This window comes from Orcinus orca, chromosome 5, assembly GCF_937001465.1.
Source record: "Orcinus orca chromosome 5, mOrcOrc1.1, whole genome shotgun sequence".
In the NCBI taxonomy this organism is placed as follows: domain Eukaryota; kingdom Metazoa; phylum Chordata; class Mammalia; order Artiodactyla; family Delphinidae; genus Orcinus; species Orcinus orca.
The window spans coordinates 26,465,805-26,493,394 of NC_064563.1; the positions used below are offsets into that span (position 1 = coordinate 26,465,805).

General features: G+C 40.9%; 1 protein-coding gene across 1 annotated transcript in view; it reads left to right on the plus strand.

Moving 5' to 3' along the window:
- Positions 1–1,045: 1,045 nt before the first annotated feature.
- The window catches only part of PCOLCE2 (procollagen C-endopeptidase enhancer 2), a 71,254-nt gene continuing 44,709 nt past the window's right edge, over positions 1,046–27,590 (plus strand). Inside the window, exons 1-2 of the mRNA XM_004278214.2 lie at positions 1,046–1,573; positions 2,510–2,618. Coding sequence (XP_004278262.1) covers positions 1,491–1,573; positions 2,510–2,618 — 192 coding nt within the window. The 5' untranslated portion in view covers positions 1,046–1,490. The remainder of the gene's footprint in view (positions 1,574–2,509; positions 2,619–27,590) is intronic.

Below are 27,590 nucleotides of genomic sequence, written 5' to 3' on the forward strand. Positions count from 1 at the left end.
TGCCACAACTACTGAAGCCCACGTGCCTAGAGCCCGTGCTCCGCAACAAGAGAAGGCACCGCAATGAGAAGCCCCCGCTCCCCAACGAAGAGTAGCCCCCGCCGGCCGCAACTAGAGAAAGTCTGCATGCGCCCAGCAATGAAGACCCAATGCAGCCAAGAATAAAAGAATTAATTAATTAATTTAAAAAAAGAAAAAAATGAAGTCTTGATAAGGATTATTTTAAGGCTTAATTTTTTTGCTTAGAATGGTGAAAATACTTTAGGAGGAACAACACCAATGAGGCATCTGAGTTCAGCTATATCCCCTTGTGGTGATGTGGTCATTGAAAAACCCAACGACTCCATTCCATTCTTGTTTTTCTTTTATTAATCCCTGGTTATTGGGAAGCACTTAGCAAAATAAATATTTTAAATTATTTTTAATTAAAATTAATTAAAAGTAATAAAGAAAGCCTTGATTCCATAAGACTGCAATTGTTCTTAGAAAAACAAATTCTCTGTACATCTCAACTAATCAATACTACAGAAAAAGGCATCGTTGGAAAAGATCTTTGAAGAAGAGAGAGGCGCCAGCAAAGAAGCGCTATTCTCAGGACGTAACATGGGGTGGTGAGAGCTGAAGATCCGGAGTTTGTCTCCGTTATTTGTCACGGTAATGACAAGTCACTCACTAATCACACGTCTGAAAACTCACTTCTACACCGCCCCCCGCCTCCCGGACAGAACCTATCTCCCTGTTCTCACACACCAGAAAAAGCAAAAAGAATCTACTGAGATTCTGTGTGTGTAAAGTAAGAGAATTAGAGGAGGAGTTAAAATATAGTAGAATCTCTCTTCTATTTTCTCTCTTCTTTCTTTGGATCTAGATGTCGGAAGGAGGAACCCTCTTTTCCAGCAACCAGCAAGCGCGAATACTTTTTATTTGAAAGCAACTAGAGAAAAACACTCCCCAAAGCAAACCAAACCAAGGCTACCCGCCTCCAACCCCCCTCCCAACCCATCATCTGTGGATCAGGGCGCCAGGTCCCATTTGGGTACCACGCGGCAGGGGATTCCCTTTCATCCTTCTCTCCACAGCCCCTGCCCGAGGGATGTGAGCGGGGTGCGGGTCCCGGGGTGCCAGCGAGGAGCCGCCCGCCACCCCGCCCGCCCCTAGAGAGGAGGCGGCTCCCGCCTGGGAGCCGCCCCCTCTCGCCGCCAGAGAACAAACGGGGTATTCAGCAGTGGCCTGTGGCTGCCAGAGCAACTCCTCAGGGGAAATTAAGCGGCGAGGCTGACTGCACCGTAATCGCCTCTAGAAAAGCGCCCGGCCCCGCCTGCCGTGCACGCCCGGCTACCTGGGCTGCCCCGCGGCGGCGCGTGCGAGAGAGCGGGAGAGGGCTCGCCGGGGTGCGGGCGCGCCGGGGCGAGAGTCCGGGCCAGTGCAGAGCGCGCGGTGCTCCGGGGTGCGCGCCGGGGTGGGGCGAGCCCCGAGCGTCTCCACCGGCCATGAGGGGCGCGGGCGCCTGGGCCCCGCTCTGCCTGCTGCTGGCCGCCGCCGCCCAGCACTCGCGGCCGCAGCCCCCGGAGAGGTAACGCGACCCCCGCCCGCGCTCCCTCCCTTCCGCCTTCTCTTTCCCTCGCCCACGGCTTGGCTTTACCCACTCCGCTTCGGGGCGCCGGGGGACCCACACGCCACCAGGACCCCGGGATGGCGCCCGTCCTCGGGGCTCCTTCCGGCGCCCCCCAGCTCCGCCCGCCCCACGGCCCCGCAGCTGGCCGGCCACACCTCTCCTCTCCCCGAAAGTTCAGGCGGGCGCTGGGAAGCACTGGGACCCAAATGTGTGGACTTTGCTTTACTCCTGTTTTCTTCCCCGGAGAGGCTTTGCCCAGAGACAGAAGCCTAGGGAAAAACGCGAGTTGCCCGGCGCCCGGGGAGCGGCTCTTGGCAAGTTTAACTCTTCAACCTCTGAGCTGCCAGATGGCTCCAGGACCTGGGCCGGGAGACCCGCCCTATGGCCAACTTTGCCTTCTCATTTTCAATGGGAGGTTCTGCCAATGGCCAACGATTTTCAAACAAAGAGAGAATTAGGCATCTCTCCAAATCCAGGAAATTAAAACTTTTTCATATTAACCAATTACTTGTCTAGCTTTAAAACCATGCACTTCACGGAGCCTAGCTCTCACTCTCTCTCTCTCTCTCTCTCCCCGCCCCCCCCCCGCAGTTAAAATTTCCATTTACCATTTTCCTGTAAGATCTTACCACTTATGTGGAGGACTTGACTGCATACGGATGGATGGATAGATTGATCTTGTTACTATAGTGGAGACAGATGGCAGCTGGACTGAATGTTTTAGCAGGCTAGAATTTATTCTAGGAGCTAACAAGTATTTCAAATCCCGTCTATGATGCAGGCAGTCACTTGTCAGTATTCACTTGATCCATATTAATAGACTGCATCTTTCTGAAATTGACATTAAATTGGTAGACAGTGTTTCAAATTTCTTTTCTTCTTTTATTTTCCCAGACCTGTTTTCACATGTGGCGGCATTCTTACTGGAGAGTCTGGCTTTATTGGCAGCGAAGGTTTTCCTGGAGTGTACCCTCCAAATAGCAAATGTACCTGGAAAATCACAGTAAGCATTTTTTAAGAGGGTATTCTCCAAAAGTGAATACCGGAAACAGTGGAAGAGCTGCTGCTTTTTTCCTCTGCTGTCAGAATTTCGGTTGGGGGCAAATGTCTGTAATAGTGAAAGGTTGGATTTATCTCTACTATTTGGGAGATTTTTAATAGAACTAGTGGTGCCCTGCATTAACAGTTAGAAAGGGCTCGAGATAATGCTTGCAGGGATAAATTCTTAAAGCAGATGTGTGTCTGAAAACCCAGTCTGACTCAGCTGAGTTTCATGGATTCAAAATTAAGGCTATCTTCAGGCAAAGGCCCATCATAGAGACTTCTAGAAGCTATTTGTTGCCTGTGCCTTTCATAAATGTCTCCCAGTGGCGGATAGAAGATCAAAGGTAGTACTCACCTCTGACTACTTTATAACCATTAGGGGGAAGAAAAGGGGAAAGAAAAAAAACAATCCCACTTAATGTCTCTGACTTAAAACCACCACTAAAGGCAATCTAAGAGTAGAGAATAACAATAACTTAGGGGAGAAAAAGCCTAAAAACAAAATGCCCAGGTTGGTTACTAATGGCATAGATTATGCTGAGTCAAGGTAAGAAATCAGATTTAGAGACAGCCAGCCTTAAAAAAATAAGTCCGGATTTAGTCAGCTAGAGTGAGTCATCTTTCCAAGTGAGCATAGTAGTGACCATTATCTTCTTCATTTTTTTCAATTTTGGGAAGTTGTTTGGTACTTGAACACATTAGTTCACTGAAAGCTTCATTCAGTCAGATTGTACCACCCATGAATTAATGATTTTTAAAAGTAGGTACCTCTTATTGAGCACTTACTGGGTGCCAGGCACTGTGCCAAGTAGGTAACAAGCATAATCTCACTGAATCTTTGAAATCACTGTGAGGAAGTATGATTATCCCCATTTTATAGATGAGGAAGCTGAGGTCTAGAACAATCATATAAACTGACTTGATCAAGCATTGGGTAAGTCCAACTTTCTATGAAGTAAAGCCTATTTTGCAGTGAGGCCTTCCCACCAAGAAGGTCATTTGACAGGCAGATATGAGGGGGTCTCCTTCTTTAAATAAAAGTCAGTTCCTATATGCATTGATGCTCTCCTGTAAAATACCGGCTATCTAATGAATTGGTACAGATTTCATTATGTTATTGCAACACATGGGGCCAGGAGAGGATGGTCATGAAAACTAGCTCTGCAATATTGATATTAGCATAAATGTGAAATAAGGCTCTGAAACAAACATGTAACTTGGTTTTTATGTTATAGTTGTGTTTCAGTTATGATTACATGGCTGTAAGTTAAAAATGACCCAAGGAAATTAGTGACTGAGAGGCACCATGTGCCTAGCAAGTAGACTCCATGGTTAGCCCAGTGTTTTGGGTCTTCGGGGCAATGTTAGTTCTGGAGGTGCAGAAGGGTGTCCAGTGAAAGTTGTCCTTGGTAAAGGAGGGGTGTGCCCTCGCAGAGGCCTGACTACCTTATTTTTATGTGTGGGAAAGAGGAAGTGTAACGGATGCTCCTTATGGGTACAATGTCAAGGTGAGGCATGCTGGCTCTCATTCCATCACTCGTAAGCCGTGTGATGGATTTATCTTTAAACCTCAGGACTGTTGTGAAGATAACATGAGATGGTATGTATAAAGCTCTTTGGCTGAGTGTCTGCGTTACAAGAAGTGCTCACTAAACGTTAGCTACCACCGTTACCGTTGTTGCTAGTATTGACTCATCCTTTCTTCTGACTGGTCGGCAATATGGCAGATCACTGCCACCCCCTTAGTATATTGGCTAAGCTGGGCTTGGCATCAGCTTTAAAGCAGCTCAGACTTTGGTGGAACAATAGACTTTGTTACGTGTATCTAGGAAGCACTTATTTCTGTGCTTGGGTTCTCCTGTGATCTTACAGGAGAGATTCTGTGTGCGTTAGGACTAGGTTGGCTCCAAGTAACAGAGATCCGAAGTAACAATCGCTCAACCAGAAGCTTGGTTCTCTCCCATGTAAAGGAATCTGGAGGTAGGCAATCCAAGATGGGTGTGGCAGCCTCAAATCATTAGGCACTCAGTATCTGCTTAGATGTGTGCTCAAGTTCCAGCCATCAGGTTCATGGTTTAGCCAACAAAAAGGAAGAGAGGAAGGGCACAGATCCTCCCTTTAAGGACATTGTGCAGAATTACCTGCACCTTGCTGTTTACATTGCACTGGTTAGTTATTAGTTACATGGCCACTTCTAGCTGCAGGGAAGCCCTGAAATGAAGTCTTCATGTCAGGAATCCACGTGCTCCGCTAAAATTCAAGAGTCTTCTTTTGAATAAAAGTCTTCTATCAACTGTGGAAAGAAGGGAAAACAAGCAAACAACAAGCAGTCTCTGTGACATATTTACTTGTGGTTTGCCCAGGCTGCCTGAACTAATGCTCAAAAGTTGAGTAAAAGAGTTGAGCAAATGCCAGCCTTTTTGAAAAATATATACTTTTAGAAAGCATAGGTAATGCACAAGAAAGGACTGCACAATTTGCTTTTCTAGTGAAAAGCTTTATAGTTTTTACTCTTAGCCATTTGATTCTGTTTCAAGGGACTGCCTCTTTTATGTTTGCATATGAGTAGCCCCAAGAACTTCCAGAGGAGCCCAGTACATTCTCCTGGTTTTAATTACAGCCTCAGAGGAATGTTCCCAAAGGCCTTGGATGCTCTCAAGATCTCAGTTTCAAAATATCTTCATTTCTTTGTATTTCACAAGGAAAAGCACTGAATCGTTGGAAAAAATATTCCCGGTTCTTCTTCAAGGTCCTCTGGTGTGTCAGAGTAGAAGAAGGGAGCTCCCTAGCTTCTGTATATCCTTGGGTTGATAAAAGAAGGAGGACTGTGGTAGCACTAAAGCTTGTAGAAGGTGGTAGCCCTAAGGTCTGTCATTCATTCAGCAAATGTATATTGGGTCTTGGGTACTACTGGAGTTTTGGTGAACGAGGCAGCTAAGCTCCTTGCCCTCATGCAGCTAGCATCTTAGTTTGGAGAGACAGGCAGTTAATATTTAAACAAACAAGTAAACAAGAAAATATTACATAGTGATAACTGAATTATAAAAATAAAATAGATACCACTTCATATCCATCAGGATGGCTACTATTGAAAAAACAGAAAATAATAAGTGTTGGCAAAGATGTGAAGACACTGGAACCCTTGTGCATTGCTGGTAGGAGTGTAACATGGTGCAGCTGCTGTGGAAAACAATAGGATACTTTCTCAAGGAATTAAACTTAGAATTACCATATTACCCAGAAATCCCACTTCGGGGTATATACCCCAAAGAAGTTAAAGCTGGGATTTGAACAGATATTTATACGTCCATATTCATGGCAGCATTATTCACAATAGCCAAAAGGTGGAAGCAACCCAAGTATCTATCCATACATGAATGGACAAACACAATACGGTATACAAAAGAACATTACTCAGCTTTAAAAAGTAAGGAAATTCTGACACATGCCACAACATCGGTGGACCTTGAAGACATTATGCTAAGTGAAATAAACCAGTGACAAAAGAACAAATATTGTGTGATTCTGCTTACATGAGGCACCTACAGTAATCAAAATCATAGAGACAGGAAGTAGAATGGTAGTTTCCACGGGCTGGGGGAGTAGAGGAATGAGAGTTAGTATTTAATGGATACAGAGTTTCAGTTGGGAAAGATGAGAAGGTTCTGGAGATGGATGATGGTGATCGTTGCACAACTTAATGCCACTGACCCATACACTTCAAAATGGTGAAAATGGTACATTTTATGTTATGTATATTTTACCACAATAAAAAATTTTTGAAAATAAAATAAAACAGAGCAGTGGAATATTAGATAATAACCAGATTCCAATTCCAAAAGGGCAAATCTGTAGAGACAGAGAGTAGATTAGTGGTTGCCTGGGGCAGGGGATAGGTATGGAGATTAACAGTTAATGGTCATGAGGGATCTCAAAGGTGGAAATGACCTATGGTTGTACAACTTGGTATAGTTACTGAAAGTTATTTAATTGTGCCGTTAAAATGGGTGAGTTTTATAATATGTTAAATATACCTCAAGAAATATGTAGAAAAAACCAACAAACATAACATAGTGGTGGGATAGAAGTAGCTATGGATGAGGTGGTTGGGAATGGCCACTCTGAGGAAGTGACATTTGAGCTGAGGCCTGAGTGATAAGGATCCAGCCATGTGAAAGTCTGGGGAAGAGCATTTTAGGCAGAGGGACCGGTGGGTGCAAAGGCCCTGAGGTACAGACAAGCTTGATTTGTCTGAGGAACAGCCAGGAGGTCACTGTGGCTGGAACAGAATGAGTTAGCGGGACGATGGGAGAAGTAAAAAAGGTGAGCGGGGGCCTGTAGGCCATGGTGAAGAAGAGTAGGAAGCCACTGGAGAATCTTAAGCAAAGGAGTGAGATGTTCTGATTTTAGAAGATCATTCTGGCTGCTGTGTGGAAGATGAATTGTAGGGCATTAAGAGTGAAAACAGGGAGACCGATTAGGAAGCTGTGGGGCCTCCAGGAGAGAGAAGATGGTAGAATGGACAAGAGGGATAACCAAGGAGATGAAGAAATGTGGACTCTTCTCCCTAAAGCAGTTGTCTTAGTAGTTCTGAATGCAGCTAGGGTGGAGTGGCACTGGCCAAGAGGCCCAACGCACCAGGCTCTGGACCCTTGCTTGACATCTGCTCCAGACAGGGCTGTGCTCTGGTGTGGCCTCATCCAAGGCAGTCCATTAAAGGCTTTCTGGAAACCAGTGGATCCAGTCCATTTTCCAGCTCCTGCAGTCAGTAAACCAAGAGTAGAATTCCCACTGGCTATTCAACATCATAGAGACCCCTCAAGACGGAAGAGTCTCAGAGTAGCCCCCAAACTCAAGTTCCCGTAGCCAGAAAGATCCTGCTTCTCACCACTCATCTGCTTTGCAGTCCATTCTTCCAGACTGGAGATGTGTCCCAGCAAGGTGGCTTTCACCACCAAATCCTCTTCATCAAACTCTATCTTATCAGTGGGGGCGTGGAGGTGGGAAAAGCCTAATGTTAACGTCTGTATACTTTGAGAAAGGTGAAGGCTAGTGGTCACAAGCAAACTTTCTAGCCATTTGTATTGGACTTTCTGAGATGGAAGTACAGCTTGCAGATTGGAAATTTAGATTTGCCCTTAAATTATAGGACTTTAAAATTTTCCTTGCTATTTCTTGGACGGCTGCACTGTCTAAATACACTATCAACATTGGCTATTTAAATTTAAACTAATTAAAATTAAGTTAAAAATTAAAACTCCAGTTCCTTAGTCACCCTGGCCATATTTCAGATGCTCAGTGGCCACATGTAGATGGCAGCCACCATATTGGACAGTATATAATATGAATATTTCCATCATCACAAAAAGTTCCTTTGGACAGTGCTGTTCTAGAAAAATTTCGAGGTTAATTTTACTCATGTGAAGATATGTTGAGGAGGCACGTGCTCCGTGCTGCTTAGTTGTACTTCTGCTTTGCAAACGAGGAAGCTGATGCTTGTTCTGTGTAGTGCCAAAGCTGTGACTGGAACTCAGGCCTCTTGACTCAACTATATCTTTCTGGCCACGAACTCTTGGTGACCTCAACTACGCTTAGGTTTTACTAATTAATTTTGCTGAGTGTGTTCTAAAAAATGTATGGCTAGAGTTCAAATCAGAGAATTTGAGGGTTAAGAAATTGTTAAATATTTTGTTACTAATGATGGAGTTGAGGGTTTCTTAGTTTCTCATAAGAGTTGAGGTTCAGGACTGTAACCTAAGGGGCATCTGCATAAAATACCAAGTCTGCATACGTGGGGGGTGGGTAGGACTTAAGTATGATTTGACAGCTAAGGGAAGTATAATTTTTGGAAAATGGTGGCTGGTCTTCTAAGCAGGCTTGGAAGGACAACATGACTGGGTTGAGGCAAAAGTCACCCAAAGTGATTGAACAATGAGAACTGCGCCTGTACCAAGCCCAGCAACAAGAAATGAAACTCCAAGTATTGACATACCACCACCTGGACCGCTCTATCACAGTGGTCCCCCTGCTGGGTACATGTGCCCAAAGGGGCAAGACTGTGCAGGAGACAGTAAGAGACCTCTGAGATCCCTAAAACAAGTCAGGGAGAGTGGACCAGTGTCAAAGAGCACAGCCGGTGGGATGTGGTGTCAAAGAGCACAGCCGGTGGGATGTGGGACTGCTACACTGGCAAGGCACGTTTACCAAGAGCCCACGAAGCACAGCTGTAGGTGCTGGAGACACACAGATGAACACCTGGGAGATATGAGCATGGGAGGCTGCCTGGGATGACGCATTCCCCAGGCTCTGGGTGGGAAGGGAAATAAAACCCAACAGGCACCTTGCTTTCTTGGGTCCACCAGCACAAAGATCACCATTCTATTAACGGTTTCCTTATAAATTCATTGCAAACTTGGCATGTCACCCAATCCTTCGGTTCCTTGATCTTTTCATCGATAACTTGTTCATTTTATAATCCCAGTAGAATTGGAGATTCATATTGATAATTTGACACAATTTAAAAAAGAAAAAGAAAAGAGGCTTTGTAGCAAAATAATACCTTGTGAAAGCAACTCTATTCAGAGTTTGACTTGGGCTGCATATGGTATGGCCAACTAAGTGGAACCAGCTGAGACTTGGTTTATAGCAACTATGCAAATTAGAGGAAACTTGAAGCCTAGAACATTCTGGGAACTCTCCTCGAACAGGTATGTAGGAATTGTTATTTTAAATTGGTTCCCAAAGTTAACAACTAAATATTGCATCTGAATTGCTGTTGTTATCTACCAGAAGCAGCAGCTGGTATGCAGATGTCAGTGAAAATGATTTTGTTCTTAGATTTAAAGGTGGGCATAATTTACAAAACAGTTTTTAAAAATGAGATTATTCATGTATGTGGTCTTATTGTTATAAAACATTATCAGAATTACAAGGTATTTGTTTATGATTTATATCTCTTTTTTATTTCCAAAAAAAGTTTGAAGGTACTGAAATTAGAGAGCAGATTATTGAAGGTTTCAGTTATTATTTTGAGCAGAAATCTGGCTTGGGAAAAAACCAGCAAACATTTGAGCAGTTTAAAATTTGGTGGTTCCTTTAACTCTGAAGTAAATAATGTGGGCTGATCAGAAAGTCACAGACTTATGCCAGAAATGGAAGGAGAATTATAGCAATGAATAGAGTCAGTCCTATTTAAGCCGAAAGTATGTGGCAAAGTTTTCCTTATTTAGCTAATTCATGCAGAGGAAAAAGGCATAAATTGTCATATGTAGAACATCTTCAGATTCCCCAGGTAATACACGTACTGTCATTTTGCTAACTACCTTATTTTTTCTATGCAACTGGAATTAAATATACTCGTTATTATACAGGTCGCAGATCTAAAATAATAACAAATGGTTACTTCATCTGCATCCAATTCTGTGATGTCAGTGGATACATGTTAGTATGTCCATTTCACAAATGGCAAAAGTGAGGTCTAAAGAACTTGTATCTTGCCTCATATCCCTGCAAATGGTTTGAAAAGCCTAGCACATTTTCTGACTTGGTGACACAAATGCACTATTACGCACTTATTTAACAAATAAACATTCGCTCAATGCTTATTGTGCATCCGCTATGTACTGAGCATTGGGCTGGGCCCCAGGGCTAAAAGGTCAAGGCATAGTTTCTATGCTTATGGAGTTTATAATCTGGTAGGGAGTAGTTAGATAAGAAAATCAGTAGCAATTACGTTGTGTAAATAATCATGCTACTCACTGTAAGTAGTTTTAAGTATTGATAATGTGGAATAAGGCTGATTGACATTTTAAAAATTATTGAAGTTCTTAGATTATTTAAATGAAAACAATTATTACCTCATGCAAAGAGTAAAAGATGTTATGACCCACTTTACATCTGTGCTGCTCTAAGACTTGAGAAATGGTTATATGTCCTTTGTTTGACAGCACAGGGCTGTTTTACAACACATGCCTTGATATTTCCAAATACACCTAATAAACAAGTGCGTAAAGGCATTCCTTACCATGGGGTGATTTTGTTACTTATGTGTGTTAAAGTCATCATCCTGAATCCATCCTCCAAAAGCCTGATTAAGTTTAAATGGCATTCACATTTACTTTAGAGAAATGATAGATTGAAAATGTGATTGGGGTTTACATCTTCCCACTAACCTTCATATGGCTTCATGAAAAGCAAGTCAGCAGTGGTGGGGCATGGCATTGCATGAAAATTGAAACATATAGTGATGTTCTATTTAGATTGGGGCTAGGTATATAATTTGAGAAAACAAATAGTGAATTTAGACAGGAACTCAACATTTAAGTCGCTTAATCATACCTAAGGATATGGCAAGGGGTTCTAAAATTACTGTAACTGTTATTTGCCTGGTATAACCACAGCAGGACAGATAGCGGAATGGAATTTTGGCCTTAAACACATATTTCCTGGCTTTAAAATACATGTAGGATTTAGAATTATATAGAGATTTAAATTCCAGTCAACTATGGGGTTTGTTTTAATGTACCTATACATTTGTTAGACTAGGCTTTGTTACTTCAGCTGCCTGAATAGTAATTTAACCCAATGCTTGACTTAATATCATTCATATCTAATTCCTTAGTAAAGATGAGTGCAATTAACAGAGAATGTCTGCATACCCAAACTTGAGCACTCTATGAATGGGAAAAGAGCACTATAGCTACATGCTGTCTGTTTTTTAATTAGGAGAGACTAATTCAGAAACTTTGCGATTCTTATGACACTTAAACTGTCCCAGGTAGGTTTCAATTGATAAAATACTGGAAGCATTAAAACATTTTCCATGCTGCCTTCAGTCCTTCTGAGAAGCAGGGGGAATATAAATCCTAAATAAATAAGCAAGTAGGTGACGATTTCCCACTGGGGCCTCAGCCCAATTTTTCTAAATTTGTTTAGTTTCCTGCTTGCTTTTAAGGGCTTCTGTTGCTTGTTTTGTTTTGTTTTTCTTTGCTGTCTCACATGGAAATCAAATATGTTTTTATTGATTGAAAACATGATGTTTTATTAATGTGCTTATTTGTACTGCTTGTATTTTTAGGGCTGGTTGAAGGCAGATGCCTTAGAAAGGGCTCAATGAGTAGAGAAGAAAATGAGAGACCATGAAAATGAAGTCCTCTTTGGGTATTTCTTTTTGCTGAAAGAGATTCTCTTTAATAATATATTAATGACAAAAAGTAATTTTTACTGAAACATCACTATAGTAATAGAGCACAAAGATAACACATTTAAAACCCCTCTATTAAAGAGCTGTATAATGAGAAAGCATTTAACAGAGGTAAAACACCCAGAAATGGTTTTAAAGATTGTATTATTAAAAAGACTGATGGAATTAGTTTCAAACTCCTATCCCAGAGTTCAATTTATGATATGAAATTATAGGCAAATTTGAATTGTTCCATAAAATTTGCAGATTCCTTGCAATCTATCAGGTATTGACAGGAAAAAAAGAAAAAGAGAGTGGTTTCATTGCTTGGTTGCTCTATGCTGGAGACCAGAGAAGCAATTACAGGGCTCCTAATTCTAAGGCTTTCTCTCTCTCTTTTTTTTTTTTTCACATTGTCCTGCTTTTAGAGTTTGGAAAGTGTTCCGGTGGTTAGCTGCTGCACAGTCAAGTTTTATCTGTGTGGATCATTATTCCTTGAGCCTATGAAAAACGTAATCACTAAAACACCCCTGCACGTTATAATTTAGCAGCCTTATTGAGAGTGGCAATGGCGCTTTGGGGGTACTCTTGAATTTCTTACTCTAGGGACTTGGGAGAATAGAAGTGTTTTCTTCAGATATAAGAGTCAAGGTGGCAAGTCTCTGTAAAACCAATATAAATATCTAAAAATAAATGGAACCACCACAGAGACGTGGGGAGTTGCAATTAAAGCTGTACAAGCCCTGCCACTAAATATCACCTCTCTTTCACCACCTCAGCCCCAAGACACTCCTGGACATGAAATATAATAAAATAGTGTTTCCCAAAGTGCAGAGGGAGGGAGAGACCTTTTAGTCACAGATGGGCTGTTCTGTGGACCAAGCTGGTAAGAAGCACAGGGAAGCCAGTGGAGATTGGATTGCTGCTTACCGCTCCTAGAAGTGAATTGATAGTGTTACGGACTAGCGTTCTTGACCTTCCTTAATCGATAGAAATTGATAACAGGCCAGACAAGAAATTCAGGCTGTGCTTTATCGGGGCCCCTGCTGCAGCAGGGGGGGAGCGAAAACAAGGAACGGGTTCCCTTGCTCATTTCTGGGGAGCGGCAGCAAGCTGTTTCCTTATATGGGGTGAGGATAAGGGTGTGTCCAGGGGTCGGGCTGGAGGTGTGGCTTAGGTGGCTTGCCCACCCTTTTGGTGGAGTTGAGTGCAGGTGACGTGCACATTACCCCTGTTTTTGCTCCGCGCTCTTCAGAAGTGGCAGTTGGGTTTTTGATCTCTTTGTATCTTGTTGTCCATAATTTGCCCCAACTGGGCATGCACGCAGTTATTTTTAGTCCCTTATAGTTTCTTTATATTTTGTTGATTGAGGAGACATTTTTCCAGGTGGAAGCACTGCAGCAGAGGGTCCCTGGTCCCAGCCTGTCTCAGTAAGGGTCTGATGTAGACTTTCTAAAAGCCCTGGGCTATGATTGACCTTCTGGGAAGAAATCATAATTCATTACAACTATTTTTAAAGTACCTTTCAGAGATCAGATGCTGGGTTGGGCAGGGAGACTGTAATGTTTGGAAAACCATGTCCCAGAATAGGGCTTGGTGTGGCAAGGAGGCTTTCACTAGTCTGGGAGATGTCCCGGAAAAGATCACAGTAGCACAGGGTAACAAGGTTCACGGTGGAGTGTTGTAAGTATGGCATCACTCAGTGACTAGTAGAAAGGGCATTGGCGAGTCATACTGAAATATTTTTCAGCTATTTACTAGGAATGTGATGCACTTTCTAGAACTTTCCAAAGTTGGTTATCATGGCCAGACCTGCGTTGTAAAGGTAGCATGAGGATTGAAGGAGGTGGTAGATGAGAGGCCCTTGGCACGACGCTTGATGCAAGAAAGTAGTTAATAAATTTTTTTTCAACCTCTCTTCCAGGACTGCAATAAGCCATAAAAGGGTGGTGTTTGTGTAGAACTTGTCTGCAAGCCAACGCATTTCAAGCTGGATGGTAATCCCTTTGGGGCATGGCTAGCTCCCATGGGTATTGGAAATACCCATTCCTACTCACTATGTCCTTTCTTCACTTAAAATATGGTCTTTCATAAGACTTTGTCCACAGAAGTGCTTCCAAACCTTTCCTGATTCTCCTCGAGCTAACCACCTCTCACCCAGCACCAACTGAGAATGCCCCTTAACTTTTAAGACTAGGGTGTTTAGGGGCAGAGAAAGGATTGTCAGTTAAGAATTGCAAATAATTTTCTGTCTTTAGAGATGGGGATTTTAATTTGCTTTTGAAGGCTCAAATCATCAGAATAGTCCCCACTAGTTATACAAATTAAGTAACAAATTTATTCATTTATTCCTAATAGAGATACCCCATGATATATTATTGATAGTTAAGAGTGCAGTTTCTGGAGCCAGACTGCCTGGGTTCAAACACCAGCTCTCCTATTATGGTGGTGAATCCCCAAAGATGACCCCTAAATAACCTCACCTCCTGGTATTCACGCCTTTTTCTAGTACCCCCAAACATTGAATCTTGGCTGGCCCTATGAAAAAATAAAATGAGACAGAAGTGATACTACATGACTTCTGGGGTTGGGGCATAAGAAATCTTAAAGCTTTTGCCTTAGTCTCTTAAAACATGAACTCTGGGGGAATCTAGCTGCCATAAAAGGACTGCCATGCTATGAGGAAGCCCAAGCTAGCCTTGTACAGAGGCTTCATGGAGAGAGAGAGAAAGATGCTCAGACAGCCCCCAGCTGTTCCAGTATTCCCAGCTGGGGTGCCAGACATATGAGTGAGAAAGTCATCTTGGAGGACCAGCCCCAGTTAAGCCTTCAGACAACTTAAGCCCTAGCTGAGAACTGATAGTAATTGCATGAGATAATTCAAGCAAGAATCACCCAGCTGAGACCAGTGAAGTCGCAAAACCATAAGAAATAAGAGTACATTGTTGTTTTAAGCCACCAAATTTTGGGATTGTTTGTTATGCAGCAGTAGTACCAAAACAGTTACTTACTAGCTGTATGACCTTGACCTTGAGTTACATACTAGCTGTATGACCTTGAGATGAGTTTCCTCATCTATAAAATATGGCTAATACTCTCTACCTCATAGGATCATTTTGGGCATTAAATTAGTTATTACATGTACAGTATTAAAAACCGTGCTTAGCACATGGTAAGTACTCGAAGAAAAAGTATTATTCATCCATGAACTATTTATTGAATGCTTAATATGTGTCAGGCCTTGTTTTATATTCTGGAGATAAAATAGTGAAGGTTCTCGTACTGATGGTGTTTACTCTCTATGGGGGGAAGAGAGACAATAAAACAGATCACAAATAGTAGGGTAGGAATAAGTACCATGAAGACAATAAAACAAGGTGATGTAATAGAGACTGAGGCTGACGATGTGACATTTGAACTGAAACCTGGATGATGCAAAGCATCTCCCCACTGATGGTTCCTGAAGAAACTGTGAGGTCATCACTGCTCTGAATGCAGATGACTAGGTATGTGGCATTAAGCAACTTCTGACATTTCTTGTCCATTACGAGTACAAAATGTCTTCTGGATGATTACGAGTGAAAAGGCCTTGCTCGTGAATTAAGGTTAACTCCTGTGGACAGAGTAGTGGATTTGGTTTGCTTCTTTGCTTCTTTATATTTGGTTTGTTTGGCTTTTACTTTTGAAAGGTGCCTTGGGATGTGGACAGGGGAAGAGCTGAAGGGTCAGTTTTTGTGCGTAATGTTGTCTTGGGTCCCAGATGACACGGAGTGATGCAGAGTTGGGAGGAAGGTGTTGTCCTCATCCTGGCTCACAAGTCTCTGCAACTTGGGAGGGTGCAGAATCTTAGGAGCATCAGAAAATAACACCCTTGAAACAGACAGATGCTTCCTCTTCATCGGCCCGTTCAGGGGACTTGGTGGGCACATCCAGCACCAGGAACATTCTACTTATCCATTCATCTGTGAATGGACACTTGGGTTAGTTCCACTTCTGGGCAATTTTGAATAACGCCGCTGTGAACACTGGTGTTCATGTGTCTGTTTGAGTCCCTGCTTTCAATCCCTTTGGGCATACACCTAGGAGTGGAATTGCTGGATCATGTGGTAATTCTCTGCTTTATGAGGAGCCACCAAACTGCTTTCCAGCAGTAAGAGAGGAAAGACACGTGAACGCTATCACTAGGGAGCCAGACAGCTTTGTGGGCCTGTGTAGACATCCCTTGGAGATACTCCAAAACAACTGAGATTTTAGGGGGGATTCTGGCACAGTCATCAAGCTAATAGGAACTTGCGCCATTGTTCTTTAGGGATTACAACTAGGCATTTATTGTGTGTGGGATACATATATGTGGTAAAAAAAAAATTTTTTTTACTGCAAGGCAATTATCAAGAGCCATACATTTACCCTAGGAATTGCCCAATATACTTGTTTTAATTATTATATTAATTGTGATTTATAATTTTAATGAACTTGCTTTATTATTCTCCATATGTCTTATATATATTTATCCCTATAAATCTGAGCAATGCATATATTGTTTTATTACTCTCTATAAATCTTAGCTATTTATATATCTGAAAATAATGAAACTATATTTCTTAGTAGAGAAATAAATCATAGAATTATTAAGTCAGAAGGGAATTACCAGAAAGCATTCCTGACTGTCTATCCCCCAGTGCAGGCTGGAATCTACTTCCTCTGTGTTCCCATAGCATCCAGGGAGTATCTTTATTGAAACACTGATCACTGATCATCTGTTTACTAATCTGTCTCCTCTACTAAACTGAAAAGCTCTTGAGGACAAGGCCCTTATTTTAGTTTTCTGTTCTCCTAGTAGCTAACATAGTGCTTGACACAGGCAATAGTAGCTGATGAAAGAATGGATGTATAAATGAATGAATGTTCAAATGAATGAGTGAATGAATGAATAGATCAATGACTACACCTCCTTTTAGGCAGAACAGCACAGAAGCTATAGATCTCTGCAGAAGAGTATCAATTTATTGCCAAAGATCTCTAGGGAAGGAGACTTATTCTGAAAATGACTTATTCTGAAAATGTTTGTAATCTGCAGAATGCTACCGTTAAAAGAGATGTTCCCTTCCTGCATCCTCCTTGCTTCTAGTTGTGTGCCATATGTGTGCTGTTTGCACCTCCCCCTGCGTTTGTGCATTATCAGTCACCTTATGGTTGTACTGGGTGACCACCAGTCAGCATAACATCAGTGACATGAACAGAACAACACACCCTGTGGATTTAATGTCGATTTCTGCATATTTACTTTCCAATATGGGTGAACATTCTTAGATGCATCATTGTGTGAAGTTCTTCTTCTGTGCCTTCTGTTCCACTGCACAGTGTCACTATAAATACGCATTACACTTCTCATATACGCAAAAGTACAGTGCTGCAATATTAATGTTGACTTTGTAAGCTGTTAGTTTTATGTATAAAACCATTTGGGGTTGGAATTTGTAAATAGTTAAGTAGAGAAATAGATAAAACAGTTAATATGAATTAAGAGTGTGTTCTTTTTTTTTGAATTTTATTTTATTAAAAACATTTTTTTTATACAGCAGGTTCTTACTAGTTATCCATTTTATACATATTAGTGTATATATGTCAATCCCAATCTCCCAGTTCATCCCACCACCACCACCACCAAGAGTGTGTTCTGTTAGCTACTTCACTTTGGTAAAAACGTTATATTCTTTTAAAGCCAACACATCCTTATAAAAATGTAAGTGATAGAAGGCTGAATGAAAGAGATTAGATTATAACATAATTCTCACATTTGTAGAATTGCTTGGTTCAATGAGCATTTATAACATTGAATAATATCACCTTAAGTATTATATTTAAGTTTAGGTATTTCATTCCATTTAGCCAATAAATCTTCTGAAAAAAAAAGTCATTTGGGGGCAATTCTTCACATCTTGTGAGGATGAATTAACAGTAAAATTGTCATCCTGTTGATGAGGACACTTCCCTCTGGCTGAGTAGTGATTTTCACACTTCCCCAAGATATGTATTCAGTGATCCTGGGGGCTTTTATGAGGGAAACAGACATGGTAGCTTCTGTTGCAAAGCCAGGCAACAAGAGGCAAGATTCTTCTTCCCACTTAGTGTTATTCTGTGAGCTGTGAAGAAGACACAAGATGGAGCACCTATGAGGGATGCAACAAGAAAGGATGTTGGTATGGGAATCAATGAAATTATTTTATTTGATTTAGGCAAAAAGTATTTACTGAGCACCTAGCATGTTCTAGGCAGTGTTTGGGCACCAGGGATATGTCAATGAACCGAGCAGACAGAGATTCTTGCCCTCAAGGAGCTTTGCATGCCTTGCATGTGCTGGGAGCAGCAAAGAAGCCTGTGGAGTGAACAAAGGGGAAGGGAGCAGACGCTGAGGTCAGACAGGGAAGGGTGGGGTAGATCCTATAAGGCCTGGAGACCAGTGTGCCTGAGATAGAGAGCCTATCAGTCAGGGTCTCCATGGAAAACAGCTTGCTTGAAATAGCATGTTGGGGATGGGGTGTTGTTTACAGAGAAGCTGTTTAAAAAGCGTAGGGAAGCCTAGAGGAGAGAGATATTACTAGAACCCAGGAGTCAACCCAAGGGGACCTCACAGAGAAGGAGCCAGGGAAGTTAATATCCTGACCTAATTCTCTTCTGTGTTTTCCGTTTCCTGTTGGGGCTTCCCACGGCCACAGCACCCGAAGGCAGTGGTTGATGCATTGATCCAGGTTAACCACCCAGTAAGGGGAGTAGGATGGAGATGGGAGGAGAATGGATCCAGAGGGACAAATGGAAGACATTGGGCACAGGAAGCCTGTATCAGCAGTCTCCAGAGAAACAGAACCAGTAAGACATGGATATACATATACACACATGCATATATACACACAAACATATACACATGTGCATATAATGTACATATATGTATACATATGTATATAAAATATATACACACATATACATACATACATATATAGAGATTTGTTTCAAGGAATTGGCTTATGCAATTATGGAGGCTGGCCAATTGGAAATTTGTAGGTCAGGTCAATTGGCTGGATTCTGTCAGTCGGGAGCTGAGATGCTGCAGTCTTGAGGCAGAACTCCTTCTTCCTCAGGGAAAGGTTTTGCTCTTAAGGCCATTCAGCTGATTGGATGATGCCTACCCACATTATCGAGACAGCCTTCTTAGTGAGCTGATTGTAGATGTGAACACATCTATGAAGTACCTTCATGGCCACACCTAGGTTAGTGGTCGATTGAATCATGAGGTGCTACAGCCCAGCCAAGTTGACACGTGAAACTAACCATCCAGCACCACATCAGGGTTCTGGGCCAGGAGTGACATCATGTGACTTGTGCTTGTAAAGGATCACCTGGATGCTGTGTTGAGAATAGAGCATAGGCTGCTGGGGTGGAAGAGGGGAGCCTAGGTAGGAGGGTCTTTCTGTAATTTAGGTGAGAGGAGGTGATGGCTTGGACCAGCCATGGAGGAGGTGAGGGCTGGTCAGTGTCTGGAGATACTTAAGTAGAGCCAATAAGAATTGTCGATGGACAAAATGTGGGGTGGAAGAGAAACAGAGGAGCCAAGGATGGCTTCAGAATCTTTGACCTGAGCAAACCGGAAGGAGGAGATCAAGGTGGCACAGAAGCTGGGGTGGAGCGGATTTGCTGGGGTGAGCAGGGGTTCCGTTATGACATGTTAGGCTGGGGTGTACATCAGACCCCACAGCAAAATGTCCTTCCAGATACCGCTTAACCAGCAGAGAGAACAGGCGGCAGGTAACAGATTGCTTCCTATTCTTGATCCAGTGCCTCGGAAAAAGTAATGAAAATGTTACAAACTTGATCAAATGGCAGCAGTGAGCCCCGTCTTTAAAGCGTGAGGTTCAAGGAGCTGCTGCAGTATAGGACTATGCTTAGGTGTGCCGGTGGCTGAAGATAAAGGTGCTCATGAAGCTTTTGAAATGAAGAAGGTATATAGTAAAAAACAAAAACATCACTTCACTTCACTGTTAATGTCTATAGATATTTCTTCTGCTTCAAATGACCTGGTGTATTATAGCAATAAATCCTATTTCTTGCCTACCCTAAACCTATTATTCAGAGCCATAACGTCATTATTTTACATTGAAAATTAGGAATTGGAATCTTTTGAGTTTGAACTGGGGTACAAAGTGTTTGGTTGCTGAGACTTTGGCATATTCCCAACACCGGATGTTTTCCTTCACCTTTCAGAGAAATAAATCAATAACTTAATATTGGGCATATTTTCAAGCTACACCCAAATGCTGCAGCAGAAAGTGAAAAAATACTTTCTAGAGCTAAGTATTATCAAGACAGAATCAGGAACCCATTCATTGCTCTTGCCCAAATTGAAACAGTCAGCTTTCTAGGCCTTGAGTGTGATAAATCCATCAGTCTTAACATTTTACAGAATGCTGCCATGTGTAATGAGAAATCACTGTTATTCCGGGTCCTAATTTGATTTGACTCTCCAGAACTTTCTGACAAAGCCAGCAAACACTTGCTGCCATTCTTGACATCCTATGATGCTTAGGATTTTCTAACTTTTAGAGACAAGAATAAAAAATAAAACTGACTGCCTCTGGTACTATTACCAAATGTATTGGCACACTCTAGAATCATCCCTCTTGTTATTGTGAAAATACTATTAATTGCAAGATAGTAAATGAATTTAATTTTAGACTTTTAAAAACAGGCCTAGAGTTGACAGACTGTGTACATTGCCTGTATCTGTTAAATGGTCCTTGGAGGCCAAAAGTTTGAGAAACACTATTCAAGACAGTGCTCTCCTTAAGAGCAGAAGCCACAGTTATGTTTGTCCTTTCCTTAGAGCCCAGCAGGTGACCTGACATGTAGTAGGTCCTTGATAAATATTTGGTTAATTTATTGAAAAAAATTGGATAGCCTTCCTAGAAGAAACAAAAGAATTATCATTGTTCCCTTGTGTTTTTTGTCCTGCCTGCAAGGAACTTGCATTCGTTTGGGAAGAGTTTACAGCCATCGCATTCAGTGTTTTACTGATGAGTTATCGTCAACACATTCTGCTGCACTTTCCTCACACATTTCAGGTACTTTTCTGAGCAGAGACAAAGAACCACAAGTCACAACCCTCTACAATAATTCAGCTTTAGCTCCTTGGGAAACTGTCAAATTAACCACTAATATTTTCTGTTTTTACTCATTTATGAAATGGCTGTTACTTCAGATTAAGAATACAGTTGATATTAATGCTACTGAACTGAACTTGGGTCCACTTGCCTGCCCACTGTGCAGCAAAGCCAATCTGCTGACACTGGTTTGTAGTGAAGGAAAGTACAGTGTTTATTTGCAGGGCACCAAGCAAGGAGAATGGGCAGCTCATGTTCAAAAGACCCAAACTCCCTGATGGCTTTCAGGGAAGGGTTTTTAAAGGCAACATTTGGGATGAGGGTTGCAGATCATGGACTTTCTTCTGATTGGTTGGTGGCGTGGTAACAGGGTGATGTTTTTGGAATCTTAACCATCAACCTTGTGGTTCCAGCCATTCTGGGGTCTACAAGCTTGTGGTCAGCATGTAGTCACTATTTTCCCCTTTAGTGTGGGTCTTAGTTTCTGCAGAACAACTGGAAGATATGCATCACAATGTTATGCCTATCCCTTGAGGAGGAACTAGGACTCTGTTTTATCACTGAACTATTGTTTAGGCTATCACTACTTTTCTTGCTTAACTGCTTTTCCTTTGTTTCTGAATTCCACCACTTCTCTAATTAGTAACTGGCTGAGTCTGTGCTTTGGAACTAAAGGAAGGCCCAAGAGACTAAAGCCTTTCTCTGCACACAGGAAACAGGGGACACGGAGGGGGGTGGCTTTTGTACCTCTGTGGGCTCCACAGGGTCCTGCTCGGTTTCACTCCCCCCTTTTCTTTGATACTCTTCAATCCTGAGGGGAACAGGGGCGGGACAAGAACGGAAGTAAAGTTTTGGATAGAGAGGTCAATCGTAAACTTGGTAGGGTAACTCAGTTTTAGGGAGACTGGGTTTCATTAACAGGACAGCATAAATTAGATATGGCTTGTAGTAAGTTGTGAGATTTTTATACTGGATCACGGGGCGATGGACTATGACTAGACTTTATAGCAATTTGTTGTTCAGGTTCATATCAATTTCAAAATTCCTCAGTAGCAGGTTTCAAGTTTGCACAGTGTTGTGGATGGCACTTAACTAGTGGCTGTGTTATGATACATAATACTTGTAATTTTAGCCAACATTTATTGAGCCTTAAGTAAGCAGCAAGCACTGTTCTAAACTCAGTAGATTGAAAGATATATGTTCGTACCATCTGCATGACATTGTGTATTTCTGCTTATTGTAGTTTTGGAGGGTTTTTTTTAGGTATACTTTACATAGAGTGAAAGGCACAAATTTAATATTTATAATTCAATGTATTTGACAAATGCATCCACCTGTGTAACTGACACCTCCTCCATTTCCAGTACCCAGAACCTTCGCTCTCACTCCTTCCCAGACAATTCAACATCCCTCCATGGTACAAGCACCACAGATTAGTTTTTCTTGTCCTAGAACTTCATAAAAATGGAATAATTTGGAAAGCACTCTTTTTTCTTGAGTTTACTCGGCATAATGTTTTTGGATTTATCGATACTGTTGTGTCAGTAGTTTGTTTCTTTTATTGCTAAATATTATTCCATTGTAGGAGTACACCACGGTTTGTTTACCCATTCTCCTGCTGATGGACATTTGGGCTATTATGAATAAAGCTGCTGTGAACTTTTTGTGAAGGGCTTTTCAATGCATATGTGTTTTCTTTTCTCTTGTGTGGCTACCTAGCAGTAGAATTCATGAGTCATGGGATAGGTACACATGTAACTTCATAGGAAACTGCCAGATCAGTTTCCAAAGTGGTGACCCTTTTACACTCCCAACAGCAATGGCAGAAAGTTCTGTGTGCTCCACATTCTAGCATTTGATATCATCATCAATCTTTCATTTTATTTATTATTATTTTTTTAAACAACTTTATTGGAGTATAATTGCTTTAAAATGGTGTGTTAGTTTCTGCTGTATAACAAAGTGAATCAGCTATACATAAACATATATTCCCATATCTCCTCCCTCTTGCATCTCCCTCCCACCCTCCCTATCCCACCCCTCTCGGTGGACACAAAGCACTGAGCTGATCTCCCTGTGCCATGCAGCTGCTTTGCACTAGCTATCTGTTTTACATTTGGTAGTGTATATATGTCCATACCACTCTGTCACTTTGTCCCAGCTTCCCCTTCCCCTTCCCCATGTCCTCAAGTCCATTCTCTACGTCTGCATCCTTATTCCTGTCCTGCCTCTATGTTCATCAGAACCTTTTTTTTTTTTTAGATTCCACATATATGTGTTAGCATGCAGTATTTGTTTTTCTCTTTCTGACTTACTTCACTCTGTATGACAGACTCTAGGTCCATCCACCTCACTACAAATAACTCAATTTCGTTTCTTTTTATGGCTGACTAATATTCCGTATATATGTGCCACAACTTCTTTATCCATTCATCTGTTGGTGGACACATAGGTTGCTTCCATGTCTTGGCTATTATAAATAGAACTGCAATGAACACTGTGAAACATAACTCTTTTTGAATTATGGTTTTCTCAGGGTATATGCCCAGTAGTGGGATTGCTGGGTCGTATGGTAGTTCTATTTTTAGTTTTTTAAGGAACCTCCATACTGTTCTCCATAGTGGCTGTAACAATTAACATTCCCACCAACAGTGCAAGAGGGTTCCCTTTTCTCCACACCCTCTCCAGCATTTATCGTTTCTAGATTTTTTGATGATGGCCATTCTGACTGGTGTGAGGTGATACCTCATTGTAGTTTTGATTTGCATTATTCTAATGATTAAGTGATGTTGAGCATCCTTTCATGTGCTTGTTGGCAATCTGTATATCTTCTTTGGAGAAATGTCTATTTAGGTCTTCTGCCCATTTTTGGATTGGGTTGTTTATTTTTTGATATTAAGCTACATGAGCTGCTATATATTTTGGAGATTAATCCTCTGTCAGTTGCTTCATTTGAAAATAATTTCTCCCATTCTGAGGGTTGTCTTTTTGACTTGTTTATAGTTTCCTTTGCTGTGAAAAAGCTTTTAAGTTTCATTAGATCCCATTTGTTTATTTTTGTTTCCATTTCCATTTCTCTGGGAGGTGGGTCAAAAAGAATCTTGCTGTGATTTATGTAACAGAGTGTTCTGCCTGTGTTTTCCTCTAAGAGTTTTATAGTGTCTGGCCTTACAATTAGGTCTTTAATCCATTTTGAGTTTCTTTTTATGTATGGTGTTAGGGAGTGTTCTAATTTCATTCTTTTACATGTAGCTGTCCAGTTTCCCCAGCACCACTAATTGAAGAGACTGTCTTTTCTCCATTGTATATTCTTGCCTCCTTTATCAAAAATAAGGTGACCATATGTGTGTGGGTTTATCTATGGGCTTTCTATCCTGTTCCATTGATCTATATTTCTGTTTTTGTGCCAGTATCATACTGTCTTGATTACTGTAGCTTTGTAGTATAGTCTGAAGTCAGGGAGCCTGATTCCTCCAGCTCTGTTTTTCTTTCTCAAGATTGCTTTGGCTATTCGGGGTCTTTTGTGTTTCCATACAAATTGTGAAAATTTTTGTTCTAGTTCTGTGAAATATGCCATTGGTAGTTTGATAGGGATTGCATTGAATCTGTAGATTGCTTTGGGTAGTAGAGTCATTTTCACAATGTTGATTCTTCCAATCCAAGACCATGGTATATCTCTCCATCTATTTGTATATCCTCTTTGATTTCTTTCATCAGTGTCTTATAGTTTTCTGCATACAGGTCTTTAATCTCCTTGGTAAGTTTATTCCTAGGTATTTTATTCTTTTTGTTGCAATGGTAAGTGGAAGTTTCCTTAATTTCTCTTTCAGATTTTTCATCATTAGTGTATAGGAATGCAAGAGATTTCTGTGCATTAACTTTGTATCCTGCAACTTTACCAAATTCATTGATTAGCTCTAGTAGTTTTCTGGTGGCATCTTTAGGATTCTCTCTGTATAGTATCATGTCATCTGCAAACAGTGACAATTTTACTTCTTCTTTTCCAATTTGTATTTCTTTTATTTCTTTTTCTTCTCTGATTGCTGTGGCTAGGACTTCTAAAACTATTTTGAATAACAGTGGTGAGAGTGGACATCCTTGTCTTGTTCCCGATCTTAGAGGAAATGCTTTCAGTTTTTCACCATTGAGAATGATGTTTGCTGTGGGTTTGTCGTATATGGCCTTTATTATGTTGAGGTAGGTTCCCTCTATGCCCACTTTTGGGAGAGTTTTTATCATAAATGGCTGTTGAATATTGTCAAAAGCTTTTCTGCATGTATTGCGATGATCATATGGTTTTTATTCTTCAATTTGTTAATGTGGTGTATCACATTGATTGATTTGCATATATTGAAGAATCCTTGCATCCCTGGGATAAACCCCACTTGATCATGGTTTATGATCCTTTTAATGTGTTGTTGGATTCTGTTTGCTAGTATTTTGTTGAGGATTTTTGCATCTATATTCATCAGTGATATTGGTACGTAATTTTCTTTTTTTGTAGTATCTTTGTGTGGTTTGGGTATCAGGGTGATGGTAGCCTCGTAGAATGAGTGTGGGAGTGTTCCTCCCTCTGCTACATTTTGGAAGAGTTTGAGAAGGATAGGTGTTAGCTCTTCTCTAAGTGTTTGCTAGAATTCGCCTGTGAATCCATCTGGTCCTGGGCTTTTGTTTGTTGGATGATTTTTAATCACATTTTCAATTTCAGTGCTTGAGATTGGTCTGTTTATGTTTTCTATTTCTTCCTGGTTCAGTCTTGGGAGGTTGTGGTTTTCTAAGAATTTGTCCATTTCTTCCAGGTTGTCAATTTTACTGGCAAATAGTTGTTTGTAGTAATCTCTCATGATCCTTTGTATTTCTACAGTGTCAGTTGTTACTTCTCCTTTTTCATTTCTAATTCTATTGATTTGAGTCTTCTCCCTTTTTTTCTTGATGAGTCTGGCTAGTGGTTTATCAATTTTGTTTATCTTCTCAAAGAACCAGCTTTTAGTTTTATTGGTCTTAGCTATCATTTCCTTCATTTCTTTTTCATTTATTTCTGATCTGATCTTTATGATTTCTTTCCTTCTGCTAACCTTGGGGTTTTTTTCTTCTTCTTTCTCTAATTGCTTTAGGTGTAAGGTTAGGTTGTTTATTTGAGATGTTTCTTGAGGTAGGATTGTATTGCTATAGACTTCCCCCTTAGCACTGCTTTTGCTGCATCCCATAGGTTTTGGGTCATCCTGTTTTCATTGTCATTTGTTTCTACGTATTTTTTTATTTCCTCTTTGATTTCTTCAGTGATCTCTTGGTTATTTAGTAGGGTATTGTTTAGCCTCCATGTGTTTGTAATTTTTACATATTTTCTCCTGTAATTGTTATCTAGTCTCATAGCATTGTGGTCAGAAAAGATACTTGATACAACTTCAATTTTCTTAAATTTACCAAGGCTTGATTTGTGACCCAAGATATGATCTATCCTGCAGAATGTTCCATGAGCATTGGAGAAGAAAGTGTATTCTTTTGCTTTTGGATGGAATGTCCTATAAATATCAATTAAGGCCATCTTGTTTAATGTGTGATTTAAAGCATCTGTTTCCTTATTTATTTTCATTTTGGATGATCTGTCCATTGGTGAAAGTGAGGCATTAAAGTCCCCTACTATGATTTTGTTACTGTCTATTTCCCCTTTTATGGCTCTTAGCATTTGCCTTAAGTATTGGGGTGCTCCTATATTGAGTGCATACATATTTACAATTGTTATATCTTCTTCTTGGATTGATCCTTTGATCGTTATGTAGTGTCCTTCTTTGTCTCTTGTAATAGTCTTTATTTTAAAGTCTATTTTGTCTGATATGAGAATTGCTACTTCAGCTTTCTTTTGATTTCCATTTGCATGGAATATCTTTTTCCATCCCCTCACTTTCAGTCTGTATGTGTCCCTAGGTGTGAAGTGGGTCTCTTGTAGACAGCATATATATGGGTCTTGTTTTTGTATCCATTCAGCCAGTCTGTCTCTTTTGGTAGGCACATTTAATCCATTTACATTTAAGGTAGTTATCGATATGTGTGTTCCTTTTACCACTTTCTTAATTGTTTTAGGTTTGTTATTGTAGGTCTTTTCCTTCTCTTGTGTTTCCTGCCTAGAGAAGTTCCTTTAGCATTTGTTGTAAAGCTGGTTTGGTGGTGCTGAATTCTCTTATCGTTTGTTTATCTGTAAAGGTTTTAATTTCTCCATCAAATCTGAATGAGATCCTTGCTGGGTAGAGTAATCTTGGTTGTAGGTTTTCTCTTTCATCACTTTAAATATGTCCTGCCACTCCCTTCTGGCTTGCAGAGTTTCTGCTAAAAGATCAGCTGTTAACCTTATGGGGATTCCCTTGTGTGTTATTTGTTACTCTTCTCTTGCTGCTTTTAATATTTTTTCTTTGTATTTAATTTTTGATAGTTTGATTAATATGTGTCTTGGCATGTTTCTCCTTGGATTTATCCTGTATGGGACTCTCTGCGCTTCCTGGACTTGATTGACTGTTTCCTTTCCCATATTAGGGAAGTTTTCAACTATAATCTCTTCAAATATTTTCTCCCCTTTGTTTTTCTCTTCTTCTTCTGGGACACC